The following is a 19,630-nucleotide window of genomic DNA, read 5'->3' as shown; positions in this document are numbered from 1 at the left end:
GGTTTTTGAGCAACCATTTCCAAACAGCCCTATTTTAAACTCTATCACCAAACATATTGTTTCAAATTTTGGACACTAGCATTCAGTGTTTAAACACTGAACACTGTGTTTTCAGTTGACAAACCAAACGGCCTCTTAATCTTCATCACTCACATCATGTGACAAGTTGTTGTAAAAGTTATAAGAATTTTTTTTTATGTACCTAGCATTACTTTTAAAATTGTCAATGCAATAAGTTTTGCCTACTTATATTACCCCAAAAAAAGACCCGAGCCTCCACTTTGGACCCAAGGTTTTGGGCTTTTGCCTATTTATTTAGGAATTTTCTCTTGCAGGTAATTTTCATAAACTCAACTCCTACATCCCTTTGAAAAAAAAAAAAAAAAAAAACTCCTACATGCCTCTCTTTTAGGTATAGACGAATCCTAGATCTCTTTTTGGTATTACACAACTAGTCGTAAGTTAATCAAGTATGACAAAGAGAACAAAAAAATACTTTTAAGTGCTTGGAACCTTCAGGAAGCTGTTACAATAAAATGTGTTTCTTAGTAAATAACACAGACTTAAGCATTTCTTAAGCTGGCTCAAAATACATTTCGAAGGGTCTAAAGAATGAAAAGGTATCTCATGCATTAGATATATACATCCTCTCACAACGTATAAACCCCACCCCCCGCGGTTGTTTATCCTCATTTTCATTGCAAGTGAGACTGTCCCTTAAGGACACCTCCAATAGATGAGCCAACATCTATTTCTCTCCAAATTGTGCAAAGCTAAATTCAAAAAATATGCATAGGCAAATGACATGCTAACAGAACTCTCCAAACCTAGAGAGCCATTATAGCTCTCCAATCCAATATTTTATAGCAATTTTCATCCAACACCAACAGTCACAAATCACAACTCAGCAAAGCCAAGATCCACCATGCTAAACCCCTGCTACACTGAACTAAACAACCAAGTTCTACCATACTCAGGCTCCTCCACACGCAACCATGCCCATTCACACACAACCAGTCAAAACCACACAAATCACAAACCTCCACCAATCAGAACCCAATCACTATTTGTAAATCCCTGTTTCTCCAGCTCTAATGTTGGAGTATTTCAAACTAGGGTTAGATGTCATACCAAACAATATATTTCTGCCATTCTATATGTACATTTTAAAGCTGACATTCTAAAAATTAACTGATAATGAGAAATATAAATCAAAGCCAAATCTATATCATGTTTTGCCAATAAAAACCTACATATCTTGGTTACTCCTAAATCTCATGTAACTAATAATAATCCCCTATTCAACATTTAGTGCCACAACCTGAAGCAAAGCCCATGCCTAGAAACTGGCTTTTGTTCGCTTGATATCTTGTCCATGAAGGTATGTATAAGCTGTCCAGCTAAACTTGGAGGGTCATCAAGCAAAACATGCACAAAGACATTAACCACGTTTCTCTCTTGCTCTGTAGCCCTGAGGCTGAACCAAGACAGAAATTTTACTCTAAAATCTTCATCCATGTGCCCTTCATGCTCTAACCATTTGACTACTCGCACAGAGTGTTCATAATCACTCTCCTCAGGTCTTTTACAACCCATAACCGGAACTGCCCCCATTCCACTAGGTTTACAAGGTGTGGAAGGAGAAACCGCTTTGGGGCTTACTGAAGATGCGGCTTCAATGAAAGGAGGCAGCAAATGATACCCGTCACACTGGCTCTTGTTGAAGTCATACAATGGCTGAAGCTTTGCAGTGTGGTTTGCTTGGTTTGGTAACTTGTTACTAGACTTTGTTGACTCCACCTGAGGATGATTTTGAGCTATTATTGCATGTTCTGCCTTTCCATTATCTAAAGCCCTGAAAAAGGTTCCACCTGATGGAGATGTCACCCATTTAGCTTCTGAAATACTCAATATCTCAGTGCTGCTAAACAAAGAAACCTTGCAGAAATATTCAGTTGAAGGTTGAAGATAGAGTATATGGAAAATCTTCTGTGGCCTAAATACAATGAAAGTGGGTTGGTCTGGATAATCCTTCATGACAGACTCGCGATGCCACAGCCTGCAGCCTAGGAAGTTTTTCAACAGATGATCTTCATATTCTAGCACAATGGTCACTGAGGTAGAGGTGGACTTTTCAAATTGGATTTGACAAGCTGCTAAAAATATTTCAACCAAACATCATAAGGGAAAAATTAATGCACATTATAAATGATTCAAGAAAAAGGTGACTTTATTCTTCACATTAATATAGAGACGCTATTATTTCAGATTCAAAAACTCAAAAATTGATCCCATGTCTACGTTTACAATTACAGTGACTATGTTTATGACTTTATGATGCCAGCATGACTTCCCAATCTTAATATATATATATGAAGGCATTTTATAAGAAAATTGAGACCTCAAATTCAAAAACATAAGGAGCTTACCAGTTGGATTTTTCTTTTCCTCATAATCAGGGTAAAATATTGAATCAAAAGATTCTAGTGCAGAAGCACACAACTTCTGAACCTCAGAACCACAGGAGAGTCGGTTGACAATGCTTCGTGCCATACTTGTGCATACCTGATCCAGAGGCCCCACTTCATCGTTCAGTATATTCACTGCATTTTCCACTGTCTTCTGAACTTCTTTGTATAGTGTTGTTCCCATGAGAATCTTGTAAGCCAAAGATAATCGTAGGCACAGTACATCCACTCTTCTGGCTTCCTTGGCAATTAACATTTGTTTTCTCCAAGTTCTACAAAACCAATTAGCAATCCATGACCCTGTTCTCTTGGTACTAAAAGCAGATGGTCTGGATCAATTAACCAGATAAGTGAGTAGCAATGTGAAGTACTGACAGCGTCTTTTGCTATTGGATTAGGTTGGTTCACTCAATTCATGTTTGGTTAGATCAATGTAAATCAGCATGTAAACTGTATAAAGAGTTCCATGATCATGCAATGCATTCTAAAGTATCAGATATCATAAAACATACAAATTGTAACATAAAAGTGTCTTCATAAAGTTTGCTTTTGGATTAGGTTGGTTCACTCAATTTCTCATCCTTGACCCCAACTAACCTAAATTTGGTGTGCACCTGGCAGCTGAACGTACATTAAAGGACACTCAATGTCAGACACCCTAATGAGTAAGTTTGTTGGACATCATATTTATATATGTTAAGGCAGTTGAATTGGACATTGTATCATTTCACACCAATATGAACTGGCCTGATCAACGTATAAGGAGTTCCATAACCTTGTGAGTACCTGCACAAATATGTATGGTTAAAAGGTATATGTTATTTGCCAAAAATGTTCTTGTGAGTGCCCACTGAGGTGCTTCAACTTGCTGGGGAAGTAAAAAATAGAGCTGGTAGTAACGTTCTCCATGTGTGAGCAAACGTTCATGTTCTAAAGTAGTACTGTACAGTAAAAAAAAATCAACTAGTAGTTGGGTTTCTTGTCTTTGGTTGCTTCTGTGCATCTAGTACTACAAATTATTCACCGAGTTAGAAGCTCACAAGTTTTTTATTGAGATGTTCAGTGTTCATTAGTGCTGCTGAAAAACTACTTACCTCATTAGCCCATTGATTTTTTCGCAAGAAACACAATAGAAGCTTCCATCCAACTTTGTATGACATCCATTCTTCATAATACCAGCTCTTTCATGCTTCAAAGCACATTCCAAATGGCATGACAATCCACACAGGTCATAAGGAGCATCAGAGCCACAGGTCAACCACAGACTAGGATCCTTGTTATCATCATAACGATGACAGATGCAGCAAGAACATCTCTTGCAAAAAGCATCCTCTGGATTCAAAGTAGCTTTACACGCAACATTCTGACAGAGCAGGATTTTAGCATGTTCTTCTTCATTGTTCTCCAGAGGAACATGATTCAGGTCAGTCAATTGTCGAGACGGGGGCCCTATGTTCCTTTTCCTTTTATGACCAATATGAGCTGGAGAAAAGGCAGGAGAATTATCAGTATCGCTCCTCTTCGAATTCTGGGAAACTAACTTTAGAAGGTGTCCTATCATTTGAGATTTTGTGTATCCTGTGTACTTCCTCTCTTTTCCCATTTCAGCACAGATGATTTCAAGAAGCTCCGGGCGGGTAAAGGATTGAAGCATCTCCGGGGCATCTTTTGGCCATTGGGCAATCTCATGGACTAGCTCTCTTTTCTCTCCCAAGCTTAGCCGGCTACATTTTTCAGGATCAAGTATACAACCTTCAAAAAAAAAAAAAAAAAAAAATCTAAGTTGAACTTCATATCGCAAATGTCATGTGTAGATGAAGTTTTAACATGACTCTGAATATAACTCTCAATGAACCTAGGAAGGAAAAAGTTGTTGTTCACATTCTCCAATCAATTGTTCATTTAGCAATGGTAAAATTGAAAACGAAAATGCACAACACCCACAACTCCAAAGACCCATCACCAAATGCTTGAACATGATCTTTACCAATGTATCCACTTATTTTCATAAATTTCTTCCTATTATTGCATTGCTTTATTTGCTCCCTTAACATGAAAATACAAATAGTGTGTCTGAGAGATGTTCATTCATTCAAGTCCTGATTTTTATTGCTTAATATTTGTCTAAAGGACAGAAAATTATCAGTTGTTCAAGACACTCTCAAATATATGCCCCAAAACTCTCATTTGATATGCAACTTAAAATTCACAACTCAAAATTTTAACCTTTTTTTTTTTAACTAGTAAATTATGCTCCAACCCATGACATTATCTTCCATGCCATTAATACTGAAGGATGATGAAGTCTCATTTGAGCTAGAGCTCAATCATTAATTGAAGTACTAATTTTTGACATACATTTTGCAAGAACAATAATTATTATAAGACTGAAAAAAAATAAATAAATAAAAAATCAAAGCTGAAAGCCAGAGACAAAATAACTCTAACCACGTAACCACCACCAAATACATTATACATTATGGAAAAGACTCCAAAATAATAATGGCTGTGAAAGAACAAAAACCCAGAAAAGATTTCAAACACTAACCTGAGAAAACCGACTCCATGCCTGAAAACCTCTCTTCGGGTTTAGTTAGAGTTTTTAAAACATGAAACAGAGGACTCAAACTCAAAGCTGTGGAAAGAGAGAGAGTTTGTGGAGAAAAAACAAGACTCATCAATAATGTGAGTGTGTGAGAGAGAAATCAAGTATCATCAAAACCATTCTCTTCGGTCTTTGCTTTCAGTTTGCTTGAGGCTAATTTTTTTCTTTTACTTCTTTTTTTTTATTATATATTTTTTGGCTACCGTTCGTGCGTGATGTAATATGACTCTTATACTAGCACGCACCCTAATCCACACCCAAATTCACTACTGCTTTATGCGTCCCTAACATTACTCATAGGATACTACTGTCTCAAATTCTCATTTAGTATTTCACTACTACCACGGCTATGATTAGGATAATTATTGAAAGATATTTTTTCGCTTTTAAAAGTTACATCATAAAAGTTGTGACCTCATACTTTAACCATATTTGGTTATCAACCTTAATTTTTTATTAAAAAATGTATTTATATTTTCAAATATTTCGATGAATTTTTTTTTAAAGATAATTATTGTCATGCTGAACGAACATTTTTCTCCTAAGACTTTCAAGCACTTGATGTATGAGAAGGTGTCAATTCGGTTATAAGGTCCTTTTGACATATTTCAAAATTTTTTTTTTTTTTTGAGAAGCCAAAAAATTTTGCCATCTTTTTTTTTTTTTTAGTGATTTTCAGCTTATGACGTTCATTTCGGAAAATGAATTTTAAATCTCTTATTCAATCATTAAAAACTTTACTAATTGAACTGATTAACTGGAACTCACTTTGACATATTTCAATGTAGTTCACTAGTTCTTACGCTAAATATGTTTTATAAAAAAAAATAAAAATTCTACGTATGTTCTTATCACTCTCATTTATAGACGGTGACATAATTAATACCATGTCATGTTGTATACTGTCAAATTGATATGGGGTTCTTTCTAAAAAAAAAAATTGACATGGGGTTGATGAATTTCATTTATTACATCCACGTTTTCTATTTATCAATAAGAATTCATGAGACATTCTAAAGTATGAGCACGGGTTTTTGAAACAAAGTGAAAGTTTAAACTTTATAGAGCACATGCAATTTAATATACTATAAATTAGTATTATTATATAAATTTATTTCACTAATTTTATCTTTAAGACAGTGCCTAGATCATTATACTTTTTGTGTGGGTTGAAACTTACCCAACAAATAATTTCGCTATATTCTGTCAAAGTTATAGATGTTGTTCATTGGGGCTTTAGTCACTAACTCTTTGCCATCAGGCCACCAACTTTCTTGACCTTCCAAAATAATAGTGGGATTTTATTTTAAATTCATAAAATGGTTATCGGTTTCTAGATAATTTTTTTTTTTTTTAATAAAAAGTTTAGGTGAGGGAAGGCTACCCCATACTAGGGCCAGGGTAAACCTCAGGCCTTGGAGAATATTTACATTAGACTTATAGATCGCCCACTAAGAAGGATTGTGGGCAACGAGACTCGAACCTAGGCATTTTGGACAAAACGTTTGAGCCTTACCAATTGAACTAACTCCCCTTAGTTTTCCAGATAAGTTTTTGCCCTATTGATAAAGGTTTTTTCTCTTTAATGTGAGGAAATAAAGCAATGAGTTTTGCGTGTTAAATATAAGTAATGTAAGTTTTGTGTGTATTGGTATTAGATTTCTCACAGGAGTATAACCAGTGAGACAAGCTTTTGATCTTTACAATAATAAAAGTGTGAAATTTATATTGATATTAGTTAAAAATATAAGATTTAATTTGACCCAAAAATAAAATTTAAATGTGAGGAAATAAAGCAATGAGTTTTGCCTGTTAAATATAAGTAATATAATTTTTGTGTGTATTGGTATTAGATTTCTCACAAGAGTATAACCAGTGAGACAAGCTTTTTTATTTTTATTTTTTTAGATGGATAGTGAGACAAGCTTTTGATCTTTACGATAATAAAAGTGTGAAATTTAAATTGATAATGGTTAAAAAAATAAGATTTAATTTGACCCAAAAATAAAACTTTAAAAAAAAAAAATTCCCCATACTATATTAATTTATTATCATGTACTAGTGTCCTACTCCTGGCTACTAGGATAGTAAAAGCCCACGCGCACATATAGTTCCTCTGATATGGTCGACGATATTTCGGTTATATGACTCTTTCACTATTTGTTGCTGCGCGGTGAAAGGCGTGAGAGAGTGATACAAACCTTTTTCGTGTGGGAATTGTGTACGACGCGAGGTCTATAGTTGATACGAGTCCTTTCATTGGTGTCCTGCATTCACCTTTTTTTTTTTTTTTTTTGGAGAAAGGTGTCCTGCATTTACCTAATGAATCAAGATTGTTAAGATCTGTATCTTTCTGCTGCTTCTTTTTTTGTACAGAATGGACGGCATGTGGGTCTCACCAGTCCACACTTTACACTACAGTTTTCTTTTTATAATTTATAAGGCATATTGTGACAAAATTAGTGTAAATAACAGGGTTTATGTTTTCGTCAGTTTAATCGATAAAATCTTTTATAATTAAATAAGAAATTTGAAGTTCAATTCTCGTCTACATTAAAAATTAATTGGTATCTTACTCTAATGATAAAGAGTTATCATTAGGAGTAAACGTCATAGGTTGAAATTCTCTTTTAAAAAAAAAATAAAATAAAACTATGCTCTTAACATTTATGGGATTGTATGAACTATGAATAATATTGAATTATATTTTTTGTTTTTAATATAAATTCGGTAGTATTTTAAGTTTGGCATCGGCTACATATTGATTATTTTTTACGGAATAATCAAGTCAATACATTAATTGGTTTTTAGTGTAGGCATAGGAGGGGATTGAATCTCAAATCTTTTTTATTTTTTTTGCAAAAACAAATTTCTTGTTTAATTAAAAAAAAAGTAATCAGTTGAGTTAATTGGTTTCCCAAATCAAAATATCAGAAACTATAGATAGTTTAATTTTTGATATATAGCCCAATTGGATCACAAGATATTAGATAAATTTTTCTAGGGTGCAGGCCCACTACAGTGACTTGCAAGTGCAACTAAGGCCTTCAAGCGTTGCACTTGTTTGAGTTCCTATTCAATATTTCGCATCATAATTTGGTTCAAGCCCAAAAAACCAATGTGTATCAAGCTTACAAATAAATATGATCAGAAATTGTGATGGGTCTTCCAGGTCTATCCAATTCAGTCATTCGACCTGTTCTTCACAAACTGAAAGTCCAATTAATGAAAGCATGACTTAAAAATTCGAACACATTATTGAATGTAGTTATGTGATGCATTCAAGACATTACAGCTATAAATTAGAGAAAAGCAGTGATGGTGTTGGGTTTGGTATAAGGCTGGGTCAAGGATAGGATAGCCAAGCCCATTTTGAGCTGAAATTCGATCTCTGAGTTGTGAATTCAATTCATAATAAAGAAAGCTTAGCCTAGAATATTCCTCATATGCCCTTTGTATAACTAGAAAAAAGTCCTTTTTATATATATGTGAGAGAGAGAGAGAGAGAGAGAGAGAGAGAGAGGGATTTTAAGTTAGAAAAAAGTCATGCCATCAAATGCGCAGGCTCACTCAATACATGTTGGCGTAAAATCTCAGAGACTGATAGATCATAATGTTCCCGTTTGGCGTTTGTCAATAACCTATAAGTCAAGTGGTTTTTTATTTTTGTGTGTGTGCGTGTGTTTTTTTTTTTTTTTTTTTTTTTTCAATAATATTTTGTTTTGTTTTTAATGGATATTTTATAAAGTTTGATTCTTCATCTCCTTTCCATTGAGACTAATGCTATGAAATAATATAACCATTTTCTTCCATGTTTATTCAAAATTCTTTTTTTCTTTTTTCACATTTATATTTTATGCTAATTTTTTTTAAAGAGAATACTACGTATTTTTTTAGAGTAATTATTCAATACTCCTATTTTTGATACCTTACTTCTTTCACACTATGCTTTTCCCCAGCTTTCCCTCCAGTAAAATATTCGCTCGTACCCCCTGTGTCTAGGGATTCCTAAGGCATGAGTTAAACATATAGTTGATTTCTCTTTCTTTCGATTGAGCGTCTGTACTTTTGGAGTCTCTCTCCGTAGGCGTGCAAAACAACAAAGCCATTGCTCTTCAAGGCGGTGAGGTGGACAATCCCTTACTCCAGCTTCAGAGGAGCATCTTTGCATGTACCGACAGTACAACAATTCAAATTCACCAAGTGCCATATCAACATCACCATATTGGTTCTTAATTGTCCCTCCAACCAAATGGACTTCCGTCACATTATGAAAGTGGCACTGAATCTATTCCATCTCTTGAGCCCCGAAGAAAACCCCCCTCCCCTTCGGACTCCATATCTCTTTTGACTCTATATATGTGGGCACCTGATATCTATGAGGGTTCGCCCACCCCGGTTACAGCATTCCTTTCTATTGTGCCTAAAATCTCTATTTCTGCTAATATTTCACGTGTTTCTATTTATGGTTCCTATGGAGCTACATTGCAACAAATCTTCTTTTTCTGCAGCATTGCTTCTATGATCTTAGGAGCACTGGCCGCCATGGCCCAAACGAAAGTAAAAAGACCTCTAGCTCATAGTTCAATTGGACATGTAGGTTATATTCGTACTGGTTTCTCATGTGGAACCATAGAAGGAATTAAATCACTACTAACTGGTATCTTTATTTATGCATTAATGACGATAGATGCATTCGCTATAGTTTTAGCATTACGGCAAACCCGTGTCAAATATATAGCGGATTTGGGCGCTCTAGCCAAAACGAATCCTATTTTGGCTATTACCTTCTCCATTACTATGTTCTCATACGCAGGAATACCCCCGTTAGCCGGCTTTTGTAGCAAATTCTATTTGTTCTTCACCGCTTTGGGTTGTGGGGCTTCCTTCCTAGCCCCAGTGGGAGTAGTGACTAGAGTTATAGGTCGTTGGGCGATTGGAAGGTTGCCACGAGTAAGTAAGTTTGGGGACCGAAGGCAGTTCTCCTTGCACCGGACACGTAGCTTACTGAATTAGTTGCGACACGGATGGGAATGCATGCTACGAAAGATAGGATCGAGTCTGATACATCAACCGTCTGCTCAATATCCTTGTACGAGTCCACAATCACTACACGAGATGAACCTTGGTTTGGTGAATTGAAGTTGGCCTTAGGTGTAATAGGACTCCCAGTTACTGCGTGCGATCGTATACTGAGGTGCTCCCCGCCGGTTGTTGGAACGACGCAAGCCGGGCCGAGCCTCGGTTCAGAAAGATGTAGAGCCCAAAAGTATAAATAGGGGGTTACAAATTATCCATCTCATTGGGGGCGGAAAACGAATAGACATCTCGATGTGATACAACCTTTTCTATTTTAGTTGGGAAAGAACAGCGAAGTCCATCCGAACCGTCCAATGAAGAATAAGAGGAGAGCAAAGCGCCAATGGCGTGCGAAGCGCATGCGGAACTGGCATGGAGAAAAATAAGTGTGGAGAAGAAGCAGCCGAGCTCATTCCCTTCGCTTCCTGGGCCCAAAGCAGTGTAGTCTTTCCTGGCCAAATCAAGGATTTGGGGCTACTTAACTATAGAAATCTATTTTTTTTTAGTAATATATATGAATAGAAAGATAGATCCATCCATCTATCCTATCCGATTTCCATTTTGATATCTAAAAAAGAATCAATTTCATTCAACGTTTGATTCAAAGAATTGCGCTAGAAACCTCATCTAAATCTCTGACTATGGCGACTAGGACTCTCTTTGGATCACGATTTCAAAATGCCTGGATCGCTCTTCTGGGCCGGGTCGAGCCTTTCAATAGTGCATCGTATGTAGTAGTAGCGAGCAGTTCCTTCCCAGATCGAGAAGCTTGAGCAAGAAATTCCCCCATACAGATAGAGGCGCCTATAGCCTTGCCTCTGGCTTTGCCCCTTATCTACTACGGGTGAATCTCTTCGATCCGGAATTTCACTATCCCTTAAAAAAAGGCTTTGCTGCTGCTAGCTCCGCTACTGGGCCGACTTAAACTACTGCCATAGGTCCCTCTCTATCCGGGTCCTCACCCTCCACCGAAACTCCTTTGGGTTAGAGAGATGGACCTACTGAAGCTGCTCCCTTTGCTTCTGGAACTGTAAAAGGGTTGGGGGGTAATCACTTTTTAGATCATGACTTGTAATCCTGGAGCCTTTCCCTTTACAATTGAGCTTGCCTAAGGACAGTAGAAAAAGTCTAGGATTGAGATTTGAGCAGGATTTTCTCCCAGGTGAGTGGCCATGTCATAGGGTGGTAATTGGTTGCTTGGTCGAGCAGCTGCCCTTCCTTGGCAAGGAAGGAAAGGTGCTCCATAGAATCTGGGGCCGAGGCCCTTTTCTGGTTACTATAATATAGCACCTTTCTTTTCAGGGCTTACTTCGGAGAGTACCGCTGCTATTGTTTGAGTATAATCCTGGCATCTTTCTACAATTGTCTTTGTGGCTCCTGTTGCTGCAGAGCCTCTGTGCTGTTGGTTTTACCCTACCCGGTAACGGGTCCTTAAATATTCTCAGGTTCCGATTGTCGACAAAAAAACCAACTAAGTTCTTTTTTCCTTCCTTTAGTAGGTAAGGCAATAAGTTTTGCCAAGTCCAACAGGCATTAGTAGCATGCCCGTGGTACCTGTGGAATCAACTGTATGCGTTTGGGCGAAAGTTCGTGGGTTTGGTGTAGTGAAAGAGAAAAAGTAGCTTCAGTTTCTGAATAGGGCAAGCATACCTAGGAAATCGAGATTGGGATCCCCTTGATCCAACGGAAGCAACAGCTAGGGCATGGACAATAACAGATCTTTTTCCATAGCCGGGGTCCGGAGGTTTCTCGTAGCCGCAGAAGCTACGACATGGGCATAGCTAGGTGCTGGCTTAAGTACTGGTGAAAGTACCTGAACCAATGGTGGCATCGGCAGGAGAGGCTCTAGCACTAGTAGGTAAGGGCGAAGTCATCATAAGTGGTTGACTGGGCCTAGGAACGACCATCGGTCGGGGCCCACGAGCTTTTAAGGCAAATTCATCGTTTTTCCCTCGTCTTTCATGCGTGCCTGTATGAATTGCATAAGTCATTGTGTTTTGGCGGTGGAGAAGTACATAAGTGAACAGTGTGTTAGTATTTAGTTGTGCGAAGCATTGTTGACAAGACTTACTCAACTCACTGCTTTCACCTGCTTCCGGTGACAACTTTCACTCTTAAATCAAAATATGGTTTTTTTTAAAGTGATAGATTTTGTTAGGGAATATATGTGTGTTATTAGAGATATATTAGACATATTACAACATGGTATACACATCAACGCATCTACTCTAGCATATATAAACACACGTATGAGATGTTGTGTTTGCACTTGACGTGACAAAAGAAATAGCCCTAAATTAAGAACAGTGAGCATTTGCACCCGGTCTTCTAAATGGTATATGTTGGTATAATTTAGCATCAAAGCATAAAAAAGCACCATTACCTGGTCTTTCAAGTCTAAAAAAATTTACAATCTTGCTACAAAGTTGTCTTACATATACGACAGTATTGTAGGTCCCTTCTATAATTTTTAATATATTTTATTCCCTCCGCTACAGTACTGTAAAAATTTATACTTTCTCTCTCTTGCTTTCATTTCTCTTTATCTTCCATCTTTTCTCTCTCTCTTGTTCTTGTTTTGCCCTCTCTACTTCTCAAACCAGAAACTACCTTTCCTCAAACCCAAAACCCCGTGTGGTGGTGGTACCGACAAAGGTAGGCGTGGCATAGAAGTTTCGTTGATGTGGCGGTGGTGGTGGTGTGGGTTTGGGTCGGTGGTGTTGGGGTGGTCTGCCTCTCTTCTCTATCGCTATCTCTCTCTAGTTGTTGTCGTGGATGGGTTTGTTGTCATGGGTCGGTTTTGGTCGTGGGTTGGTGGATTTTAGTATTAGGTTTGCTACCATGGGTAATGGGTTTGCTGATTGGCGTGGTGGAATGGCGAGGTAGAGATCGACGTGGTGGGTTTAAGATTGACGAGATCGACGATGGTGGGTTTTTGGATTTCGGCGTTGTTGTTGTTGTCTGTGAGATTGACGATTTCTTTATGTGTGTGTGTGTGTTTTTGGTGATTATGTGGTGGCTGTTTCTTGTGGATGTAGTTGTTGTTAGTGGTTTTTGGAGGCTTCTTTGTGTTTTTTTTTTCTTTGTCGTGGTTATTTCTTGTGGTTGTGGTTGTGGTTAGTGGTGGGTTTGGTGGTCTGAGTTGTGGGTTTGCTTGGATTGGTTGTCAGAGTGGTGGGTTTGGTGATTTTTGTGGTGGGTTTCTTGTGGTATTCAGCAGTTTGTGTCAAGGTAGTCAATACCGTACTGGTACCGGCTGTATCAGTCGGTATGTACCGTACCAGTATGTATACCAGTATCGAAACATCAATGTTTCGTACCGGTTTAAATACCGGGTGTACCGACCATGTACCGATCATACCGGCCAATTTCGGGCAATACCGGCCGGTACATAATTTTTTTTTTTTTTTTTTTTTAAGTTTTGTAATTTTTGTTAGGGTAGAATTGTAACTTATTAGTATTATTTGTTTTCTTAGTATGCAATGATAACTTTTAAGCTTTCTATTTTTTATATTTTCTTTTCTTTTCTTTATTTTTTCTTTTAATTGATACTAAAGTCTAAAACCATGAATAATTAGTTCTGAATTGAGAAAATGTTTTATGGTAAAATTTTATATTTATTATAATACACACACACACACACACACACACACACATACATATATATAAATATATACATATATATTTATAAATATAAAAAATAGCGGTAAACCTGAAACGGTACATTGGTATTGATTGTCCGAAATATATCGTATCGCTGGCCAAACTGGTACAGCCTCTAGTACGGTATTGACTCCCTTGGTTTGTTTATGTGTGTGTGTGTGTGTGCGTTTTTTTTTTTTTTTTTTTTTCTTTCTCTTGGTGGTTCTTGTGGTGGCAGTTTCTTGTGTTTGTTGTTGTTGGTGGTGGGTTTGCTTGGATGTGAGTGGCAATGGTGGTGGTTGGATTTTTAAATAAAACACAGAAATGAAGAGGAAGAGAGACAGAGAGAAAAGAGAGAGAGAGGTGATGAAATTAATATTATATTGAATAGATGATATAAATAAGAAATGAGATGTTAAGTGCATTATAAAATGAAATAGTATAATAGAGAAAGTAGCTTTTGAGATAGTAAAATGAGATAATTTGTAGAAATTGAAGGTGAATGCTCTAAGACTATAAGAGTGAATATTCTCAACAAGAAAATTAATTCAGATAAGGGAGATTTGGAGGTTTTCCATTAAGTGCTTGTACTACGGGGACAGACCCTGGTGGGGTCTAAGGAGGCTCGGGCCCCTTGGGTCCAATTTTTTTTAATTATTATATATTTCATTTTTGTAGTTGGACCCCTTCTAAAACCTTCTATCCCTTTCTCTTCAATAAGCATAGCTAGCCTCACCCAAAGTGTAACTATCCAACCCAAAAATTTAACAAAAACAATAAAAAATATGCACAATGGTGATTGTATTTTAGCCACAAAAAAAAAAAAAAAAAAACTATTTTACTACTAAAGAACTAAAAAATCATGTGTTATTGGAGAAATTAAAGCTAAATTTTTTACAACTACAGTAAACTGGTAGAAATACCAGTTGATTGTAGCAAGTTGTTAAAAATAAAACACAATATTTTATTAAGATTATATCTCTTCCTTCAATTAAAAAACTCAAATTCTCTCTTTTTCTTTATTATTTTAATGAGTTGTTTATATTATTTTAAATGAAGTGATAAAAAATAGAACATTTGATATTAGGTGTATTGCGAAGCAAGGTGGTAAAATAGATAAAGTAGTTTTTTAAAGTGCTAAAAGCTAAAATTTTTAGCACCACCACTGTGAATGCTCTAACTTCAACAAAAAAAGAAAAAAAAAATCCTAACTACCCTAGTATTAAATTTTTTTTTTTTTTTTTTTTTTTTTGTCTTTGTTGGTAAATGATTGCATCTTAATGCATTTAGAAACAATGATTTTGAGTATTTTATAATTTTTTAATACTATATGGATTCTTGGAGTTTTTTTTTTCCTTTATATTGCAGCCGTCACTAGCTTAAAATCTTGGGTCCATCCGTGTTGTACTGCTCTTTAATTAACACCTTCGAAAATGACTTGTCAATACCTTTCTCATCGTTATAAAGTTCCTTAATTTGTGAAATTGTCGGCAAATTACTTTAAATTTTAAAAAATAAATGTATGTGCTCAAAAAATCGTAAGAAATATGTGGAAGTAAAGAAAATCATGTCTACATTATATGAAGGATTTCATCATTTTTTAATTATTATATATTTCATTTTTGTAGTTGGACCCCTTCCAAAACCTTAGGTCCCCTTCTCCTCAATAAGCATAGCTAGCCTCACCCAAATAGTAACTATTCAACCCAAAAACCTAACAAAAACAATAAAAATATGCACAATGGTGATTGTATTTTAGTCCCAAAAAAAAACTATTTTACTACTAAAGAACCAAAAAATCATGTGTTATTGGAGAAGTTAAAGCTAAATTTTTTACAACTACAGTAAACTGGTATAAATACTAGTTGACTGTAGCAAGTTGTTAAAAATAAAATACAATATTTTATTAAGATTATTTCTCTTCCTTCAATTAAAAAACTCAAATTCTCTCTCTTCCTTTATTATTTTAACGAGTCGTTTATATTATTTTAAATGAAGTGATAAAAAAACAGAACATTTGATATTAGGTGTATTGTAAAGCAAGGTGGTAAAATAGATAAAATAGCTTTTTGAAGTGCTAAAAGCTAAAAATTTTTAACACCACCACTGTGAATGCTCTAACTTCAACAAAAAAAAAAAAAAAAAAAAAATCCTAACTACCCTAGTATTAAAAAAAAATTATTTTGTTTTTCTTTTTGTCTTTGTTGGCAAATGATTGCATCTTAATGCATTTAGAAACAATGATTTTGAGTATTTTATAATTTTTTAATACTATATGGATGCTTGGAGTTTTTTTTTTTCTTTATACTGCAGTCGTCACTAGCTTAAAATCCTGGATCCATCCGTGCTGTACTGCTCTTTAATTAACACCTTCGAAAATGACTTGTCAATACCTTTCTCATCGTTATAAAGTTCCTTAATTTGTGAAATTGTCGGAAAATTACTTTAAATTTAAAAAAAATAAATGTATGTGCTCAAAAAATCGCAAGAAATATGTGGAAGTAAAGAAAATCACGTCTACATATGAAAGGATTTCATCATTTATTAATGTTAGTATGATTATTTAGTAAAAAAAAATGTTAGATGATTATATCAATTATTCCTTAATAAAATATTATATTGACCTTCCTATATAACATTAAAAAATCACAAAGCAAACGGTATATGTTCAAATACTATCCTATCTTTAAAAAAAGAAAGATTAATCCATATATATATATATGTGAGTACACGTAAGACTTATATCTGTTATCAGAGTTATTTTAGCATAAACATGTACATTATATGTTAACCACATCAAATATACTATAACTGTACATTCATATTATATGAATAAGTGTATCATACATGTAAATCCATGAATGAAACTCATATTCATAAAAAGATATGTAATAAATTTGGTATACAGAATAATTTCTTCACACATATATACATGTAAATGGCACTCTAAACAATTGAGGAGTATCATATAATCTTAATACAAGAATACAACACTAAATTATTTACGAAGATAATGAGATTAAGATTATGTAATATATTTTATAATTTTAAATTATAGTAATATAAGAAAAAATAAAATAAATTAAAAATCTTAATTTCACGGCATTATAATATATATCACATTAATACGCGTCACATCAAACCAAACGGCGCCTAACATGCATGGTTGCTTTATTCAGACTGTGTTTTGACAATATCAAGATAGAGCTATTAATAAAAGGCAAATACGTACAACAATAAAAAAGAACTGTCATTTTCTATTACGGGACCATCTGAACAATAAAACAAGTTTAGTTAACAATGCCTTTCAAAAAAAAAAAAAAAAAAAAAAGTTTAGTTAACAATGCACCGACTATCTTGATCTTTTAAAAAAAAAAAAAAAATTTGCTTGATTTATTTGTTTTTCCGCGGGCCAAAGCATGTTGTGTGGAAAATTTTGTATAAACTTGATAAATCGTTTGATTATATATAGTTGATGTGAAATATAACTATATAAAGTACACGTGCCAAAAAATGTTAAAGAAAGAGATCAGAGAGAAAGAAAGCAGTTAGCCAATTAGTATGTATGATATGAGCCACTCAGTCTCTTATGCTTAAGTTTGCGGATTTTGTAAGTCCTAATTAATTTAATTAGTAAAATTTTTTGTTATTAAATAATAAACTTAAATTTGAATTATATATATGTGTGCGCGCTATTTGAACATAATGGTCAAAAGTGACTATCTTGAAATGAAGGTGAAATGTTTTAATATAAAAGTTAGGGATTTCTTTTGAGGAGAGATTCTCATAAAAAAAAAATTATTATTATTTTTTAGATATTTTGAATGTGTACATGTGTTGTTGTCCTTATCTAATAAAGGATCTTTATCAAAACAGAGTTGATACATTTTAAGGCCTAAGACAAGTTTAAGGGGGTATTTTTAAATTTGATCTATTATTATTTTTGTATTTAAAAACAATTTTCTTTTAGATACAAGAATATGAATTAAGTTTTTATATTTAGGTTTTAGTAACATTTAATTTCAAATGAAAATATGACTAATCAACTTAATCTTCTTGCGACATAATCGATTTTAAGTATTAATTTAAGCTTCTTATATAATAATTAAGAATTGTTTTATTACATTTGTAAAGATAATTATGACTATTTTCACTGTTATACACCTGTTGTATTATTTCATTGTATTTTAACTTTTTTTTTTAATTTGTGAGATTTCATATTTTTTTAAGTTAATTTTGATAAATTTTATGTATTATTTCATTATACATATTATATATATATATATATATATTTAATTTCTAATAACAAATTTATCAAGAGATCCTAATTTAAGATTAAGTTAGAAATATTTTTATTCTTCTCTCATTTTTTTCTTCTGCTTTTTATATTCATATTTACATTTTTCTAGTAGGGCATTTATAATGGAAAAAATGTTTACAAATAAAAGAAACACTATCTATAATACAATATAAAACTATAATATCCTAAGAAAAAAAAACAAACTTTAAAGCATATAACAATATTTTATAATTTTATCAAAGTCACTATTGTAATTTTACTTAATAATAGAATCACCAAATTGGCTCAACATACCTAAACAAAGACAAATTTAACACACAACTTGATGAATTTTTTATTTTTTTTAAATAAGTATTACTTTTATATGGAGAATCAAATTTCATGGTTTAAGTGTCTGTTTGGGAACTTATTTAGCTGAAATTGAAATCTTTTTACTGAAAGTATTATAAATAAAGTTAAAAGGTAACTGAAATAGTACAATAGGACTCATGAATAGTACTGTTAATGCCCATTTTTGCAAATTTGTATCCAAAAGCCCATACGGAGGAAAACCCAATAAAAAGTAAGGCCCAAAGACCCACCAAGAAAACCGAAGAGCAAGAAATGTCCAAAGAAAGAAATGTAAGGGAAAACAATCTGCAGCAGAATGCAGATCTGCAACAGAATATAAATCTGCAGCAAAATATAGATCGGCCGCAGAATATAGTTCTTTAGCAGAATGGTTTCAATAGATCAAGGCAAATTGGACCCAAAATCCTTTTGATCCAGTCAACATTATTTGGCCTACAAAGACCCAAATCCTTTAGTATAAAAGGATAGGTGTGAAAACTAATATGAAAAAGTACGATGAAAAGAAACAAGGAACAACATGAATTGTGTGAAGGAAAGAAAATCCAAACCAAAGGAAATGACAAACATAGCAGGAAACGCATGAAGAAATAAGACTAAGACAGAGACACGCAGCAGAACGAAACAAAACTAATCTCTTACGGCAGAAACGACGTGGAAACGAAAGAAGACAAAAAAAGAAGATAGTGGAGCAAGCAGACAAGGACCGGAGCACCACCAATTTGTACCCAACCAATACAAGGGAGGTGGGCCCACAGTCAAGAGGATTCAGAGGGTGTGGTTTGGTGGTGGGGGGAAAGGGGTCTACATTTGGTTTCCAACTGTAACTTCTTTTGGGAATATATCCTGTTGGGATGGTATCTTACCCAAAAGAGTTAGTAGATGGCTGAGACCATCTGATGCATGCTATAGAGGTAGGTGGTGAGGTAGCCTAAACCTAGAGGTAGAGGTATATAGCAAGAACAAACAAAATATAGCACCTATACTGAGCAGTAGTAGTGGCTAGGCAACCAATGGGTTGGTTGGTAGTCCTAAAGGAATGCTCACAACAAGCCAAAAACAATTGGTGAAGCCCTAGGGATAAAATGGAGAAATCCCATTGAATCAGTTTACCATAAAAGGAAGAGGTAGCCTATTTGAAGCTAACCAAAATCAAGAATGAAACAACAATATATATCAATTCATGAA

At 34.5% G+C, this 19,630-nt stretch overlaps 2 protein-coding genes across 5 annotated transcripts; one reads left to right on the top strand and one right to left on the bottom strand.

The window, feature by feature from the left end:
- Positions 1 to 1,041: 1,041 nt before the first annotated feature.
- LOC126699645 (VIN3-like protein 2) lies at positions 1,042 to 5,328 on the bottom strand. 4 transcript variants are annotated; one of them, XM_050397588.1, is made up of 4 exons: positions 5,017 to 5,328; positions 3,563 to 4,220; positions 2,430 to 2,797; positions 1,042 to 2,153 (listed from the first exon to the last, which is right to left on the bottom strand). In XM_050397588.1, the coding sequence occupies exons 1-4, from the start codon at positions 5,144 to 5,146 to the stop codon at positions 1,309 to 1,311; spliced, it is 2,001 nt and encodes a 666-aa protein (XP_050253545.1). In that variant the 5' UTR covers positions 5,147 to 5,328; the 3' UTR covers positions 1,042 to 1,308. The 4 variants fall into 4 exon arrangements, with proteins under 4 accessions (XP_050253545.1, XP_050253544.1, XP_050253547.1 ...); XM_050397587.1 differs by having other exon boundaries at positions 1,042 to 2,156; positions 5,017 to 5,326; XM_050397590.1 differs by having other exon boundaries at positions 2,430 to 2,740; positions 5,017 to 5,323.
- Positions 5,329 to 9,365: 4,037 nt separating this feature from the next.
- LOC126699899 (NADH-ubiquinone oxidoreductase chain 2) lies at positions 9,366 to 10,626 on the top strand. Its single transcript, XM_050397867.1, is given in 2 exon segments — positions 9,366 to 10,036; positions 10,039 to 10,626. Coding segments are annotated over 2 exon segments (642 nt in total). The 5' UTR covers positions 9,366 to 9,432; the 3' UTR covers positions 10,077 to 10,626.
- The last annotated feature ends 9,004 nt before the right edge of the window (positions 10,627 to 19,630 follow it).

Source organism: Quercus robur, chromosome 9, assembly GCF_932294415.1.
Source record: "Quercus robur chromosome 9, dhQueRobu3.1, whole genome shotgun sequence".
NCBI classification, from domain to species: Eukaryota; Viridiplantae; Streptophyta; class Magnoliopsida; order Fagales; family Fagaceae; genus Quercus; species Quercus robur.
The sequence above is the reverse complement of the archived record's forward strand: the minus strand, read 5'-3'. Positions and strand labels throughout refer to the sequence as shown.

Excerpts from the sequence above, each read along its gene's own strand:
- LOC126699645 (XM_050397587.1), bottom strand. The coding sequence starts at position 5,146 with ATGAGTCTTGTTTTTTCTCCACAAACTCTCTCTCTTTCCACAGCTTTG. Across the intron at positions 4,221-5,016 it reads CATGGAGTCGGTTTTCTCAG|GTTGTATACTTGATCCTGAA; the intron begins GTTAGTGTTTGA and ends TTTTTTTTGAAG. Across the intron at positions 2,798-3,562 it reads AAAATCAATGGGCTAATGAG|ACCATCTGCTTTTAGTACCA; the intron begins GTAAGTAGTTTT and ends TAATTGATCCAG.